Source organism: Zosterops lateralis (genome assembly GCF_965231275.1).
Source record: "Zosterops lateralis genome assembly, chromosome: 6".
Lineage (NCBI taxonomy): Eukaryota > Metazoa > Chordata > Aves > Passeriformes > Zosteropidae > Zosterops > Zosterops lateralis.
Window position 1 is genome coordinate 47,531,286 of NC_139761.1, and position 15,230 is coordinate 47,546,515.

General features: G+C 45.1%; 1 protein-coding gene across 2 annotated transcripts in view; it reads left to right on the top strand.

Annotated features, from left to right (window-relative positions):
* Positions 1-14,118, top strand: part of TSPAN32 (tetraspanin 32) — a 30,875-nt gene extending 16,757 nt beyond the window's left edge. Inside the window, exons 5-8 of one of the 2 annotated variants that reach the window (XM_083864292.1) lie at positions 5,960-6,061; positions 7,563-7,655; positions 9,712-9,795; positions 11,886-14,118. In XM_083864292.1, coding sequence (XP_083720418.1) covers positions 5,960-6,061; positions 7,563-7,655; positions 9,712-9,795; positions 11,886-11,981 — 375 coding nt within the window. In that variant the 3' untranslated portion in view covers positions 11,982-14,118. The remainder of the gene's footprint in view (positions 1-5,959; positions 6,062-7,562; positions 7,656-9,711; positions 9,796-11,885) is intronic. The other variant, XM_083864293.1, reaches the window with a different exon arrangement.
* The last annotated feature ends 1,112 nt before the right edge of the window (positions 14,119-15,230 follow it).

Genomic DNA, 15,230 nt, shown 5'->3' on the forward strand with positions numbered 1-15,230 from the left:
GCGTCAGCCCTGGCACCTGGGGCCACTCAGAGGGTTGCTAGCCCTGCAGCACACCCAACTTTTATGCACCTCTAGGATGCTCAGCACAGCCACCACCCACTCAGAGGTGACAGGGCTGCCCTGGGACTGGCTCTGTTGCTGATACCACTGCTTTATTAGCTAAAATTGTTTCCAGTGTTTCACCATTGGTTTATAAGCTAAAACTGTTTCCAGTGTTGTTCAGTGCTTTCTGTTGGAAAGTAGTTTTGCCTGGCACTGGTTTCAAGTGCTACAGGTGAAAGCGCAGGAATGGCTGAGATAATTTAACGCCAGTTTTGAGGAGGGGGTGTTCACAAATTGCTGGGCTGTGTGTTTTGAAAGACAGGAACACAAAGGGTCGGTGTGGGCCCTTGGCAGCTGTTGGCTTTGCAGTTCTGTTATAAAATGGACTGAAAACTTTTTTTTTTTTTTAAACAAGCAAAAAACCAACCACCCCACCAACAAACAAAAAGCAAACATAAAAGAGCTAATAAAAAAAAAACCAAACAACCCACCCAAGAGGACCTTGATATACTGGTGACATTCACAGGCGTGCAGCCACAGATCTGGAGGATTTAAGAGAAAAAAAATCCTTGTTGATATTGATTAACTGCCTGCCTGGGTTTTCTGCACTTCCCTATAAAGCATCTGGTGCTCCGTCACAGACACAGAGCAATGCTGCATCTGAGCAGCACAGAGGTGGCCTCTGGGTTTTATGGCTTGGCTGAGCATAAGGCTCTGATGTTGCCCTGCCTGTGGGCCAAGAGGGATGTGTAGGACCCACACAGCTAGAATCTGCTGTTCATTTGGGGATGTGGAGATAGGAAATGAGGAGGTGAACAGTGTAACAGCTCAGGACTTTCTTATGTTTTAAGTGTTTTGTGTGCAAGAATGAGATGGAAGTGCTGAGGCTGGTGAGAAAGAGTTTTTGCTTTTTCTCAATTTTTTGTTACACAGCAGTTTTTGATCTGTGTCCTTCTGTGTATATAGCAGAAAATAGTAGGATCTGCATATGATTTGGCTTGGGGTTTTTTTAATGTAGGTATGTATAGATAGATACAAAATCTGTATGTATCTACAGATTTGGGGGGAAAAAAAAGGTGAAAACCATTTGGCTAAAAGCTTCATCTGGATCTTCTGGCATCAGTGGTCTCCAGTGACCACTGTCAGTCAGAGCAGAACCTTCTTATCTTGTGCCATTTTCCGTGGGAGACCTCAAAGGCTGCTTTGATTTGCTGGATTTCTGCATCTGAGAATGACTGGCTAGAAAAGGCTCTAAAGGAGAGGAGCTGACGTGCAATGAAGGAAATAAAAACGTTCAGCAAACTGCAATGACTGTGTTAGATGGGGCTTGGTCAGGCATGGATGGGAGGAGCTTCTCTTACCGTATGTTTTACCCATGTGGTGGGAGTTGCTCTACAACCTGGCTAATGCTCCCACAGTTGCCTTCTCCTCTCAGTTTCACTGGAGTTGCATCATTGCTTTTCCCAAACGCAAGCTGTTGCATCTGCCCCCACCCCTGTTTCTGGCACGTTGTGACTGCATGCATTTCTGCACACTGGGGAGGAAAGGGGAGACAGACAGCAAAATGCAGAAGTGTTTTTCTTCCTGAAACAAGGAAGAATTTTGAATGGGTTCACTACTTTATTCCAGTTTCACTTCTTAACTGACTAGCTTGTGGTTCATAGTGGAGTGTGGGAGTCTGCAGTGGCCAGCACTAGGGAGACATCTCTGAGTGAGGCTGGTGAGTGCATCCTCCATGGTGATGCTGAAAGAACATGAAGTGCTGAGGTTGCAGTTTCTTCTGAGCCTGTGCTGCATCTGCTCAGTTTGATTCCTCAAAGGCACAAAGACCCACAGGAGAGGAGGATCCTCCTTCTGCTTCCCATGCTTGTCCTCTTCTGCCATGTCAAGAGTGTTCCTGTTTAATCCTGACATCTCCTTTCACTCTATTCTCCTTAAGCTTTGCAGAGGGATTTTTATCCAACAGCAGTTTGCAAAGGTGGTTCACTAAGACTCCAAGTCTACATTAGTTTCCACCTAAGAGACACTTCCAGGTTGCCTAGACACAGGCATTCACTGGCAGCAGAATTGGGATTCATTGGCACTTTTGGCTTGCAAAGGCATCAAGAACTGAAGGTAGACTTTGTCTCATCTTTCTCTTCCAAAAAATTATCCTGATAAATAATAATAAAATGTCAGTTTTCCTCTTGAAGGAAGTAAGGTGGAAATTTGCTTTAGTTTTAATAGCCAAGGGCAAGAATTCTAATAGCTTACAGTATATGTCTTCCTGCAGTCATACATTCTGCTTCTTGGGGGATAAAGGATTTAGAGGATAATAAACAGTCTCAAAATTCCTTTTTTCTTTTACTTAAGGTGAAAAATGGTACTTACTGAGTCAGTTGGAATCAGCTGCGCCAGTTTCAGTGGTGATTTTCCATTTGTTGTATCCAGCAACCCATCAATATCATTCCTAAATGAATATTTCATTAAGGAATGCAGACAGAAGTGGGAGGCAGCAACTATTTACCTGATTTAGAGCTGGAAAATTTCACCCAGAAAAGAATTACTGTAAGGTATGACCTCCATATCACTCAAGCTGGAGATTTTTCTTAACCAAAGCCCAGCTGATGGTTTATCTTCAGCTCTTGGTGTTTCTCACTGATGAGCACTGCAGGCTGAGTCTCCCTCCAAGGGAGAGCTTTGTCCAGCAGAACTCCTCCAGCAGTGGAACACGGCATGTCACTAGGAACAGGAAAATCCACTTGATTATTATGATGCTTATGTGTGGGAGGAGTGAAAAGCCTTTCAAAAAACAGATGGACTTTCTCTTCTCCAGCTGTATCTGCCCATTGCATGTGTAAGTGATTAGGCACAGTTCTTTATCTTAAAGCACATTGTTGACAGTATCAGTGTAAGCACTCAAACTCAACAGTCATCCTGTTGCTTAAACATGAGAGAAAGCACCCTGGCTATTTTCAATGTTTTTCTCCAACAATCAGTGTAAGATACAGAAAAAGAAAATTGTCTTGAGGTAATGGACTCAAAGTTGCCCATCAGGGGAGTGTGTGATGGGAATTTTTTTTGCAGGATGGCAATTGAGTACAAAGCAGTGCTGCAGTCTAGATCTTCACTGTGTTAAGAACTGGATCAACAGAAAATGTGGGCATGAACTTCTGCTGGATGTAGCAATGTTGCAAATAAGTCCTGAAATCACCCTGTGACTGCCTCACGCTTTCAGGTTTTAATTTATACATCATCAGGCATGCACGAGTGAACATGATATTTTGGGCTGGATAGATGCTGCCGTGCATGACCCATGCTTCAGAGCCTGGCTGCAGCTCTGAGTATAAACATAACCCCATCCCAGGCAGCTAAGTGTGATGTTTTGCTCTCCTATGTCTTCTCACAGACCTCTTCTATGCTCTGTGGCACAGTCTTCTGCACAGTAGGAAACAGCCAGTGATAAATACTGAGATTTCCTATTATCTACCTACTTCTGAAGTATTTAAATAAAAAAGCTGTCTGCAGTAATCTTTGAAAACAGACCACTATGTTTGAAAACAGCAGTTTTTTCCTCCAAAATCAAATGATCCTAGCAAAAATCAGAAAGATGATGTGGCAGAACTACAAACAATTCACTCTTTAAAAAATAGATTTAGAGTCTGATATTCCCCTACTAGAATCTGAATAGCCTATTCAGATAATGTCTGGATATAAATGCTAGATATAATTGCTAGATATAAATGCTGAGAATGACTAATCAACAAATTGTACTCTTAGGCTTGCCCAGACACACATTCTGAAAGGAGATTATTGCTATTAAACATTTTCCATTTAATGACTTGTGTTTTTAGCTCTTGGAGGCTGCTTGACAAAATGAGAATAAAAAAAATTAGTAGGTAAGTGAGAAGTCAGCTCACAAGCAAGCTCAGAAATGGTGCAGTTGAAGTCTTTAGTAGTCATTATGTACCTGGAGATTACCATCATCATTCCCATTGCTGTAGCTGAGCTGGCTGTGAAATGATGACTGCTTGTGGTTTCTTCAATTATTGTTTCCAACAGCTGAAATAATTTTCAGCCACTGTTTTTTTATAGGCATCTTGTCCTTCAGTTCTTTCCTATCCACTCTTATTGTTCAAACAGCTACCTCTCCCTGTATTTACTGGCCCAGACTTCAAGAGACCTTTAGAAAGTAGTTAAATTCTGGATTATTTTCACCCGTTGAACCCTCGCACGAACAGCCACTTGATCGAACCTTTTTGTTTTTTGTTTGTTTTTTTTTTTTTTAAAGTCATCTAAATTTAGGACTTTTGGAAGAAGGCTCAGCATCCTGACCCTTGTGGCAAATATGAAAAGACAAATATTGCACATGCAGCACTGTTTCTCTTAGCAAAACACATATGTATGTTGTCACGGCACAAAATAGTTTTTATTCCTACATCTTAGACTGGGATCAGGATATTCAAAAGGTAATAATCGCTTACATTAAGAAACCTGCTGCTCTGTTGTTCCTTTCTCCACAAGAGGAGCTCAAAAGATTATTCTTTTTTCATTATTGTTAATCCAATTCTTTCAGTGGAAATGGACATTCTTTTTATTGAATCCATTTATTTAATTGCTGCCTCTGGAAAGCTATTTCGTGGCCCAAAGAAGCTAGAAAGGCTTGAATATTTTCCTTTTAATTGGGTTATAAGGTTTGCTGTGGGGAAGGTTGGTGCAGAAGTCATCTAGAAATCTGGTCTTACTGTTGCACCCACCCCACTTTATGCACTCTGATACACCAGGGGGACAAAAAGAGCACCCTCCTTCCTCACCTGTGTGGGACAGTTCAGTGTCACACATTTTGTTATGGAGTATTTTTTTCTTGGCCCATAATATCTGAGCCTTGTCTGTCACTGGACGCTCTTATGCCATGTTGATAGACATAGAAAATCTTTTTTTCTATGTGTGCCTTCAAACTCTATTCCTGGAGTCACAAAGCCAATCTTGATACAAATAATTTTGTCAACCTCCCCCTCTGTGGTTATCACCCTCTGTTTGTTGCTTGTGTTTTGGACAGCTGGGCAGGACAGAGCAATATTGCAGTAATAGATGTAACCACCTTGAATGAACCTAGTTTCACCTCTGACCAGAGAGTGCTGGGATTTTATTCCTTAGAGTGAGTTCCAGGTGTGAACCCTTAGACTGAGCTGCAAAGCCTCACTGAGAGATGGCTCTGATCCCAGAGACTTCCCTGTGTGGCCACCAACTCTGCCTGTCTTTCCCATCGATTTTCCCTCCTGAAGGACAAGCACTGACTGCTGACCCACTCAGATCAGTGCTGCCTAGGAAACAAGGGAAAATGAAAGGAAGAAATAAGGCTTTGGCTCCAGGCACTGAAGGCAACTGTCATATTTTTTTTCCTCTGATACCCACCCCCCCGAGTGGGAGTTGGCTGGGATATATCAGGCTTCAAGTTCTCAAAGATTTGGTAAATATTTAGGGTCTGACTCACCACTGAGTCACTCCCATTGTTTTTTTGACTCTGGTCAGAGAAATGGCTCTACCACTTAGATAACACCAACCCTCTGAGGTCCTCTCATCTTTGTATTCTAGCATCTCATGGTTATGTGTGCCTGTCCTCACAGTACGACCTTCAGGATGGGGAGATGACATCAGCCCTGGCTGGCAGAGGGACTCAGAGGCACACTAGTTGCAGGCACCCAAGTTCTTCCCTAACACAAAATCCAAAACTGCCATCAGCTGGTGAGACCCTGGCTCCTTAGTGCATGGTGGGTCATACACCAGCTCCTGCTGCTGCCTGGGGGTCATTTCATAGCTGCACTGATGGTATTGCTATACCAGGGAGAGCTTCTGTGGAAATCAAGAAGAGCACAATTCCCCCCAGAGACAATTATGATCAGTGATTTGTAAGTACAGACCTCTGCTTTCATTGCAGGTGGAAGACAGCATGATGGATGTGTATGATTTTGTGTACGAGGAGGTGAGGAGGAACACCTCCAGCTTCAGGAGGCATGAGCTGACTGCCATCCATGAAGCAGTAAGTTGTCTTTCACCTGCAGGAGGAAACCTTGCCCTGGGGTATCTTCCTGAGGGTTTTAGCAGGCTGGGGTTGACACCTGTGCTCTGTCTTGTAAATGCTACAATGTCATTTTCCTCTCAAGAACTAAGTCCTCCAACCTGGTGTAGAGTCTGCTCCTTGCTTCCTATTCTTCTTTTCTCAGATCTGACCAACCAGATTGTCAACAGGAAGAAAGGGTCACCTCTCTCAGCATCGCTGTGGTGCAATATCTACAAAGCTTCCACTCTGCAGCTGCCATAGTATTTCTGTCTCAAGACCCTGTGACTTGCTCCCTATCTGTGGTACAAGAGTGTGGATATGCACCTGGTCAAGTAGAGAGGAGGGGGCAGGAATTCCACATTGTCCAGCAGTAGTATTTGCACGTCATTGTTCCTATTTACCCTCAAGTTTGTGTCTGAGAAGTACTGGAGGCTAAATGGCCTCTTACAGAGCTGGAGACTGCTATCAGGCTCCCAAAAACCACTGCCCAGGATGCTGTGGGTATAGGGGACTTCTCTGTAGCTCAGCAGGTAGGCAAGGGTGGTTACCCAGAGCACAGGGAGGACACTTGCCCCCAAAGCCATAGGAGATGAGTGAGGAAGTCCCCCACAGTGAGAAACTCCCAAGTTCCTGCTGAGTAAAGGAGATGCCATTCCTCACACAGCAGGGCTTGTTTGGGGAGTGAGTTCATGGCACGCAGCAAGGCTGGATGGAGAGGTCAGCTCTGCTCAGCTGTTTCCAGACACCTCCCACACAACTCTCTGTATCCTTCTGTGTTTTCTTAAATCATTATAACAAGTACTTTTCAAAGCTGTTTCCATCTGTGCTGCTCAAAACACAGAAGAGGGCAAATGTTCCTCTTTGCAGTGGTGGTGGTGGTGGCCCTCAGAGCCATGTCCCGGCATGGAAGTGCTTGCTCTCAGGGTTGTGGAGCAGCATTCCCAGGGTCCTGTTCAACAAGGAGAACCAGGCACAATGCCTGGCTTCACCAGCTGCTTACTTGAATTGCCACTTGACTGATGGAGAAGCAGTCTTTCTCCTCCTGTTCTTCTTTTCACTTCTGCCAGAGCTCCAAACTGTCCATTGCACCACAGCTATAGGAAACCAGCTCCATGGTGGGTGTTGCTGGGGATTCCCTCAGCCCATAACAATCACTGGAAACATGAGTCTGTGCATCCCTGGGCTTTCTGGAGCAGCTACTGTGAGCATTAGTGTGACTACAAAGGGAGGGCTCAGCCTCAGTCCCAGGCAGTAGTCCTGGAGGACCATGAGCAAGTTTGAAGCCAAGTCCATCCACCTCTCCTGAATTTAGCCTGCATTGCTGCCATTGTTGATTCCTACATGCTTTGCTCCTTGCCACCCTGGTTGAGTAGCCCTGCCTGGGGCAGCAGGGGCCCATTGCCAGCACCTCCTGCTGCAGCAGCTGGTAGCAAGGGGAGAGCCCTGGCAAGCAGCTGGCAAACTTTTCCCTCTCTTCCAGTTCCTGTGCTGTGGGAAGCACTCTCCTTTTGGGGACACAACCAATGTTGAGAACAAGACGTGCCCACCAGGCCAAGTGCGTGATGAAGGACAGGTAAGGGAAAGGTTTCTCCCACACCATAGTGGAGTTGTGCCTCTACTTTCTAGCTTTCAAAACCTCACTGGTGCTGAAGTGTTAATGAGAATTGTGCTTTTTCACAGTTTGGAGTTGAAATGGGTTGGAGTTTTGTTGTTTCAATATCACTAGACACAGTATGAGAGTAGTGCATTCAGCTCTGGGGTCCAGCACAGGAAGGAAATCGACCTGGTGGAGCGAGTCCAGAAGAGGCCACCAATATCATCAGAGGGATGGTGCATCTCTCCTATGAGGAATGGCTGAAAGGATTCCTTTTGTTCAGCCTGGAAAAGAGATCGCATGGAGGTGACCTAATTGTGTCCTGGAAAAGGAGAAAGATGCTAGGAAGATGGAGAGGGACTTCTTGCAGGAGGGTGTAATGACAGGACAAGGGGGAATGTCTTGAAACTGACAGTAGTTTTAGATTAAATATTAGGGAAAAATTCTTTACTATGAGGGTGGTGAGGTATTGGCACAGGTTGCCCAGAGAATTTATGAACTCCCCATCACAGCAGTGTCTAAGGCCAGGCAGGATGGAGCTCTGAGCAATCTGGTCTAGGGACAGGTGTCCCTGCCCATGGCTGGGGGGTTGGAACTGGGTGGGATCTTTAAAGGTCCTTCCAACCCAAATCATTCTATGATTCCGTGAATTAGGAGGAAGAGTCTTGGTGTATCAGCAAGTCTCAGACCCACAGTGTAGTGTCCTTCACTGCTCTAGAAAGCTTTCAAAATGCTTGTGTTTGCAGCCTTTCACTTCTCTCCACTTCCTGCTCATCTCCTGTGCTTGCAGAAGGTGTGAGAGATCACAGGCACATATCAGAGCACAAAAAAACCTGTTTGACTTTTCCACAGGACACTAATTTCTGACAATTAAAATGCGTTCCAGTAACAGCAAATGTGGAAATTGATGTAATTCCTTTTTTCCTGGGGCATTAAATAGGTATTAAAATGAGAAGCTCATGAAGCAGGGTGTTGATGCCCAGCAGTAGCTTCCTCAAGCGCGCTTCATTCTGGCTCTTTCAAGTATCTCAATGAGGTTGTTGGAGAAGCCACCAGTATTAGACCATTGTGCACTGAAGCTACAACTCCACAGTTTGAGCAAATCTGTTGCACGATTACTCTTCTTCCTCCAGAGCAGCTAAAGCCACCAACATCAATATATGGTGTTTCTAGGAAAAACAAAACCACGCTGCTGCAGTGGTACAAACATGTTTTCAGGGGAAGATGTCAAGTGCTAACAGCACACGTGATATACAGGCGCAGTCAGCCCGCAGGGGCAGCGTTTCAAGGCATATCCTTGAGGAATGTCACATCCCAGGGTAGGGTCGAATTCGGCTCAAACAGCAGGAAGGGAGCGCAGAACAAAGCTGGGCACCATATGGGCAACTCATTCCTCCCACTTAGTGGTCTTTGTTTCCCTCATTTGGAGCTGGGGAAGTGAGTGGGAGGATGTGCTTTGTGTATCACAGGAAACCACAGAGTTTGGTGGCAACACTACATTCACTCCTGGCTTTGAGCGCTCTTTCCTCATTCTGCAAATGCCTTCATCAAGGGCATGCTCTTGCATTTCTGAAATGGCTATCTTGGCTAACACCTCGGGGATTTCTGTGGGGCCATTGGCATGCTTAAGGCTAATGTATATTAATGCTTGCAGCACCTCGCAAAATCGAGCTGTTCATTAGTAACCTTGGGGAATGCATTTGGCACCACAGTGTGTTCTGCTTTTCCATCTTTCCATTTTCTTCTTTCCATTTTTCATTGGGTGCAAAGAAAAAAGCTTTTGCATGACCACACTTAAGCACACATCCCCCACAGTATAAAATGCATCATGCCAATAAAACCATGGGCGTGTTGTAGTAACTGAAAAATATACCACAGATGTTTGTCTTCCCAAGCTGCAGCAGCAACAGAAAAGGGAGAACTGCCCAGCTGTGCAATGCTGCACCCCTTTCTTGCCTCCTATTCTCTCAGGCTGTGGAAGTGCTGTTGTAGGAATAAAGCCCGCACCAAACTGCTGCTGTTTCCCTCTTCCTAGGATTGCCTGCAAGAGATCCAGGACTTTCTGAAGAAGCACATGGACTTTGTCTTCTCACTCCTGGGCATTGCCATTGGCTTCACGGTAACAGTGTCTGTTCTTTCACATTTTGGCCCTGAAAGGCAGGATCCAAGGAGGAAAAAATATCCTAAATTGGCCCCCAGAAGCTAGGATTTGGATGCTGGCAGCAGAGAAACAAGCAGTGATGGAGTCTACCATGGAAATTGGGAAAGAGTAAGGAATCTGGCCAGGCTGATAAGTGGAGGGGTTTTCCTGCAGGAATAGGCTTACTGCATGGTTTTTGTGCCCTAATGAGGCATGGCATCTGGGAGTGGGGAGCAGGATGCAGTAGTAGTTGCATTTCATCCATTCAGGCTTGCCTGCATGACCTCTCCTGGAAGTGAGGGGCTTGTGCATTATACAGGAAGCCAGTAGCAATGGTAGAAAAAGAGATGCACTAAAGCCTCTGTATTTTAGGAAACTTGCTGCCTCCTGGATCAGCCTGGGAAGTTGCTTGTGCAACCAGAGGTGGAAGGTCTTGAAAGCCACTGAGCACCAGCGGTGGAGCTGGAGAGCTGTGCAGAAGGGGAAGGCCTCATCCTAGTAATGACTACTAATGAACCCAATGAGGTTCCTTTTGGGCAATGTGTGGGTAAATCACAGGCTCATAAGGAGCAGGCTGCAGAGGAGAGGGGAAGAGTGTGTTGTCTGGGCTCTCAGATTCTGTCTTTGAAGGGGTAACATGCAGAGGAGGGGTGAAATCATCTTCAGATGATGGCTCATGTAGAAAGGCTCTGCAGTTAATTTGGGGGAGAACAAAAGAGAAGATTAAATACTGCAAGAGGAGCATGTCTTTCAGTGGTGAGGGGACTCAGAGGCTGCTCAGGGGATGGTCTCTTTGGAGCTGGAGAGGATCACTAATTATAACCACCCTTCTTGTTTGCCTACCCACTGCTTGGCAGTGGCATATCACTAATTACCTGTTCACAAGGACATGTGGTGATGCACACCAGAAAAGAGTATGTGCCAGGAGACTCCTTTCTCCACCATGAAGGCAGGTTTGATGCTGTGATGTCTCCGTGCTGCTCCCCAGCTGGGATGACCTGTCTTGACTGAAAATGTATTTGGAGATTGTTTTATGCCTTGCATCCACCTTGGCACAATTATGGATTTGAAGATTGTTCTCCATCTAAATAAAACTCAGAGGAACAAATGATTTGTATTTTTTACTGCTAGCAGTAAATTAGGAAAACCATCAGGCATTGCTATGGAGCTGTAATTGTAAAGTCATGTGTGAATGAATATTTGGTGTCACTTTCCAATTTTTCTCAAATATAGGGAGAATTTCAGTGCAGCTATATTCAGATAAAAGCGGGAGCAGTTTCTTCATAGATACCATTTTTTCACAGCTTGATGCTGTGGTCAGATAAGGCAGCTGTCTTTGAAGCCTGTGCTAGAGGAAATCTTGCCACACGGTTCACTATTGTGATGGCAGGATGCAAGGGAAGCACGTAAAGAGAGCTGTAGCTGCTCTGATGTCACTGTCCTCGGCCAACAATGCACACACATCCCCAGATCAAGCTGAAAGCAAAGGCACTAGCACATTGTTACAGCCCTCATTATCCTTCCCACAGCAGCCTTACCTTGGATATGTTGCCTGTGTTAATCCTGGTATGTGGTACACCAGGCAAAGTATCACAATAGAGAGGAAGTACACTGTCCTCTGCATTCATAACTGTTTGGGGTTGGTTTAGGGGTTGTCTGTTTGTTTGTTTTGTTGGGGTTTTTACTTCAAACAACACATGAGTGTTGTGGTTCTTTCTCCCTATGATATCTTTACAAAAGGCTACTATTATGAGAGAGATCTGTTTGTTTGCATAGAGGAAGATTCTGTGTTTTGAAATCTGAATTTCCTGGTTTCATCTTATTTCTTGGTATTTTTAGAGCCAGGTTTGAGATGTGCTATGCTAATTCCAATCAGATGTTTTAACCATGTGTTGCCTTTTTTTTTTTATCTCCCATGTCAGAAATGGTGATTACCACTTCACTGAAAACCATCTCTCTTCAGAAAAATGTGACAACAGGCTATATTTATGACTTCTTATTTGCACAGATGGTGCATCATAATCAGTTACACACTTAATTGTATGCCTGTCCCATTTATTTCCCTTTAGGTTTATGGGATGATCCTAACTTCATTCCTCTGGTTCTCCATCCACTTCAGCAGCAACCTGTGCCGGAAAGGCAAATACATCCTGCGAGAGAGGTAGAAACCTGATGCCTGGGCATCCTTACCAGGCAGAGTCAGCTCTTGGCACTGGAAGATATCTGAAGTCATCCACAAAATGCCCTGGGAAGGTATTGTGTGGAGTCAGGAGGTGGGATGTGTGTCAGACATTTCCCTTTCCTGCACTGCTACTGGGCTCAGAGATGCAGATTCCCTCCTTGGGGGATGTACAGGCTGTGGCTCCACAAGAAGGACGCAGAGTTCTCTACAACCAAAGGGAGAGAAAAGCCCAGCAAAAAATCACAGCATTAAACCAAACTTCTGTCATGCTGTCACCTGAGCAGTTCCCTGTGACCCCCAAAGATGCAATGTTTCTAGGAAGATCACAGCCCAGGATCAATGTTGCGCTATGAGTAAATAAATGACAGGAAGCATGTCACCACTGAAGGGAAATAGGCTCTCCCTGCCTGAACACTTGCAATGATTAACTTTGGGCATGTTTCTGATCATGCTGGGGCACATAGGCATCAAATGACTGTCAGCTAGTTTTCCCATTTTCAAACATTGCCAGATTTGTAGAACTTTTGGTAGAGATCAGGACAAAAAGTCAGAAAGTAGTGAATGAGCTTTGAAACAACTGACCAACAGAAGGACATATTTCTCTGTTATTCCTCCTTGCTAATGCAATGTAACTTTTTTTTATTATTATTCTTAGGATTTAGTCAGCCTCCTAAATCTTGATGCCACACTGATTTCACAAGGGCTTGTTAAGCCGCACCTTGAGTCTGTCTAATTCTGGTCCCCCCAATTTAAGATGGATGTTGAGATGCTCAGACATGTTCAGAGAAGGGCCAGAAAGCTGGTGGGGGGTCTAGAACAGAAGGCCTGTGAAGAGCAGCTGAGGGAGCTGGGGCTATGGAAAATAGGAGAGTTGGAGTGGCCTTATCACTCTCTACAACTCCTGAAAGGAGGGTGTAGCCAAGGTGGTGGGTCTCTTCTCCCAGGCAACCAGTGACAGGATGAGAGGACATAGTCTTAAGCTGTGCCAGGGGAAGTTTAGGCTAGACATTAGAGAAAAATTCTTCACAGAAAAAGTGATTGGGCATTGGAATGGGCTGCCCAGGAAGGTGGAGTCACCATCTTTAGCAGTGTTTAACAAAAGACTGGACGTGGCACTCAGTGGCATGGTTTAGCTGATAAGGTGGTGTTAGGTCATAGGTTGTACTTGCTGATCTCCAAGGTCTCTTCCAACCTGTGTGATTGTGTGATTCTGTAACTTCTAGCCCCAGATGTATGTTTATCAGGCTTTACTAACCCACTGTGCTCTTGTGGTAAAAGGACTTTGATATTACACACACAAACAGAAGTTTAAATCCATAAGAGAACGGGACTGATCTCCAGCCATGTCAAACAATACAATGTCCAACTCCACATCCTTTTTACATCACCTTATCAATAATAAACAGAATTTGTAAAAGGCTGTCAGTCTAGCTGAAACAACTCCCTGGCATGCTTTGCTCTCATGTCAAGGAGGCAGAGTCACTTCTGAGCCGAAATCCATCATTGCAATATATGTAGCACCTGCTGTAAATTATACAGCTGTGTGAAATGTCTGTTGAACCAGCAGCAGCTTTCACTTCTATCATACATAGTGGCTTTTAGGCATGAAAAATGGTAAGTAGCAATTGTTTACTGAGATAAACATGGACAACCCTGTGCTGATGTTTGGGACAAGTCCTGGCCCTGAGGCAGGGGCTGCTGCATGTACAAGAACAACAGTACAGCCTACAGCACCTGGCTGGCATTTTAACCTGGGCTGCAAATACCTTGCACAGGAAAGAGTTGTTGTAGAGGGCTGAGGGCAGGCTGTCACTTCTCATTCCACGCCCTTGGAATCAGCAGAGCTTCACTGTTGACTTCTCTAGGAGCAGGTTGAAGTTCAAACTGCCCCAGTGTAATATTCAATCCTGGCAGGCACCAACACACCTCAGTCTGGCAGGGAATTGGGTGTGATATGCACTTCCCAGCATATGCACTTTCTAGTGGGGAAATATTCACTTATACATGTATATGTATCATCACATATATTGATCTGTGGAAAGACACAATCTCTCTTGTGAGCTCCAGCTGCTACTCTCAGGCCACTGCTATTGTTACTCCTCAGGCCAGCTGGCAGCTCATGTGACTCATGGTTGCTTCAATAAAGATGAATTTCTTGCAAAAGGCTCTCATTGCTCCTCTTTTGTGTGCCATGCATGAAGCTGCCTGCATTGCTTGGAGGTTTACTTCATGGAGGGCATTCTGTACTTCTTTCAGTGCTGGGAGGAGATATGCCCCCGGCAGCTGGTGCTTGCCTGTCCCAGCAGTGTGCTGGAGGGAGAGGATGACATTGGTTCTTTGGTGGAAAAGGAGCAGCTTATCAGCCTCTTTCCACCCTCAGCCAGCTGATGGGACAGCAGACAGGTACCTCTCAGGGAGTAATGCAAGCAGGGGCAGGAAAAATGCTTAAGGACATGTTTAAGCTGTAATAGCCAGAGTATTTATATGGAAAACTTTTTAAAGGATTAGGTAGTCAGGTCTTGCACACCACTCTGGATTGGCTGATTAACTGCTGATATTCTACCATATCAAAAAACATCATAGACAAAGTGGTGGAGTCAATGTCATCGGTGTGGGTTACCTGCTCAAGCCTCATCAAAGAGTACAGCACATCTCTGTTAAAGCATCACCACCAAGACTGCTGAAGCTTTAGGTGCTCCACCTTCCCAGGTCAGTTTTTAATGTAAAGGCATAATTATGGGCAGAAGTAGCATTTATATGATGAAGGTATCTGCTTTTCTCCTCCTGAAAATTACAGAGGAATGTCATTGCAGAGCAGCAGGAGAAGAGTGTGTCCAGCCACTGGCCACCTCGTGAGCTTTATTCCCATTTCACTGGCTGCTGGAGCTCCCCTGCAAGGAGCAGCACCTTCAACAAGGAGGTGACAGAGCCATGCCCAGTTGCACATGCTCTTCTGCCAGAGTTTGTGTTGTGTGCAGCAGCAGGGGCTCCTGCCACCCTGTGATGGCATCCTGCTGAGATTTTCAGAAACAGAAAAGCAGATACCTTCAGCTCCTTGATTTTTAGAAACTCGTTACAGACATGTACAGTGTTAACATTTTGTTCACAGTTGTAGAAGTGGCAGCACTGAGGGCTGGCTGGGTGGAGCCGGCAGCGTGGGTGAGTGTTAAACAGTGAGTGTTAAACAGTGTTTTTACACCTCTGCCAACAAAAAATCCCTGTCCTAAAATGA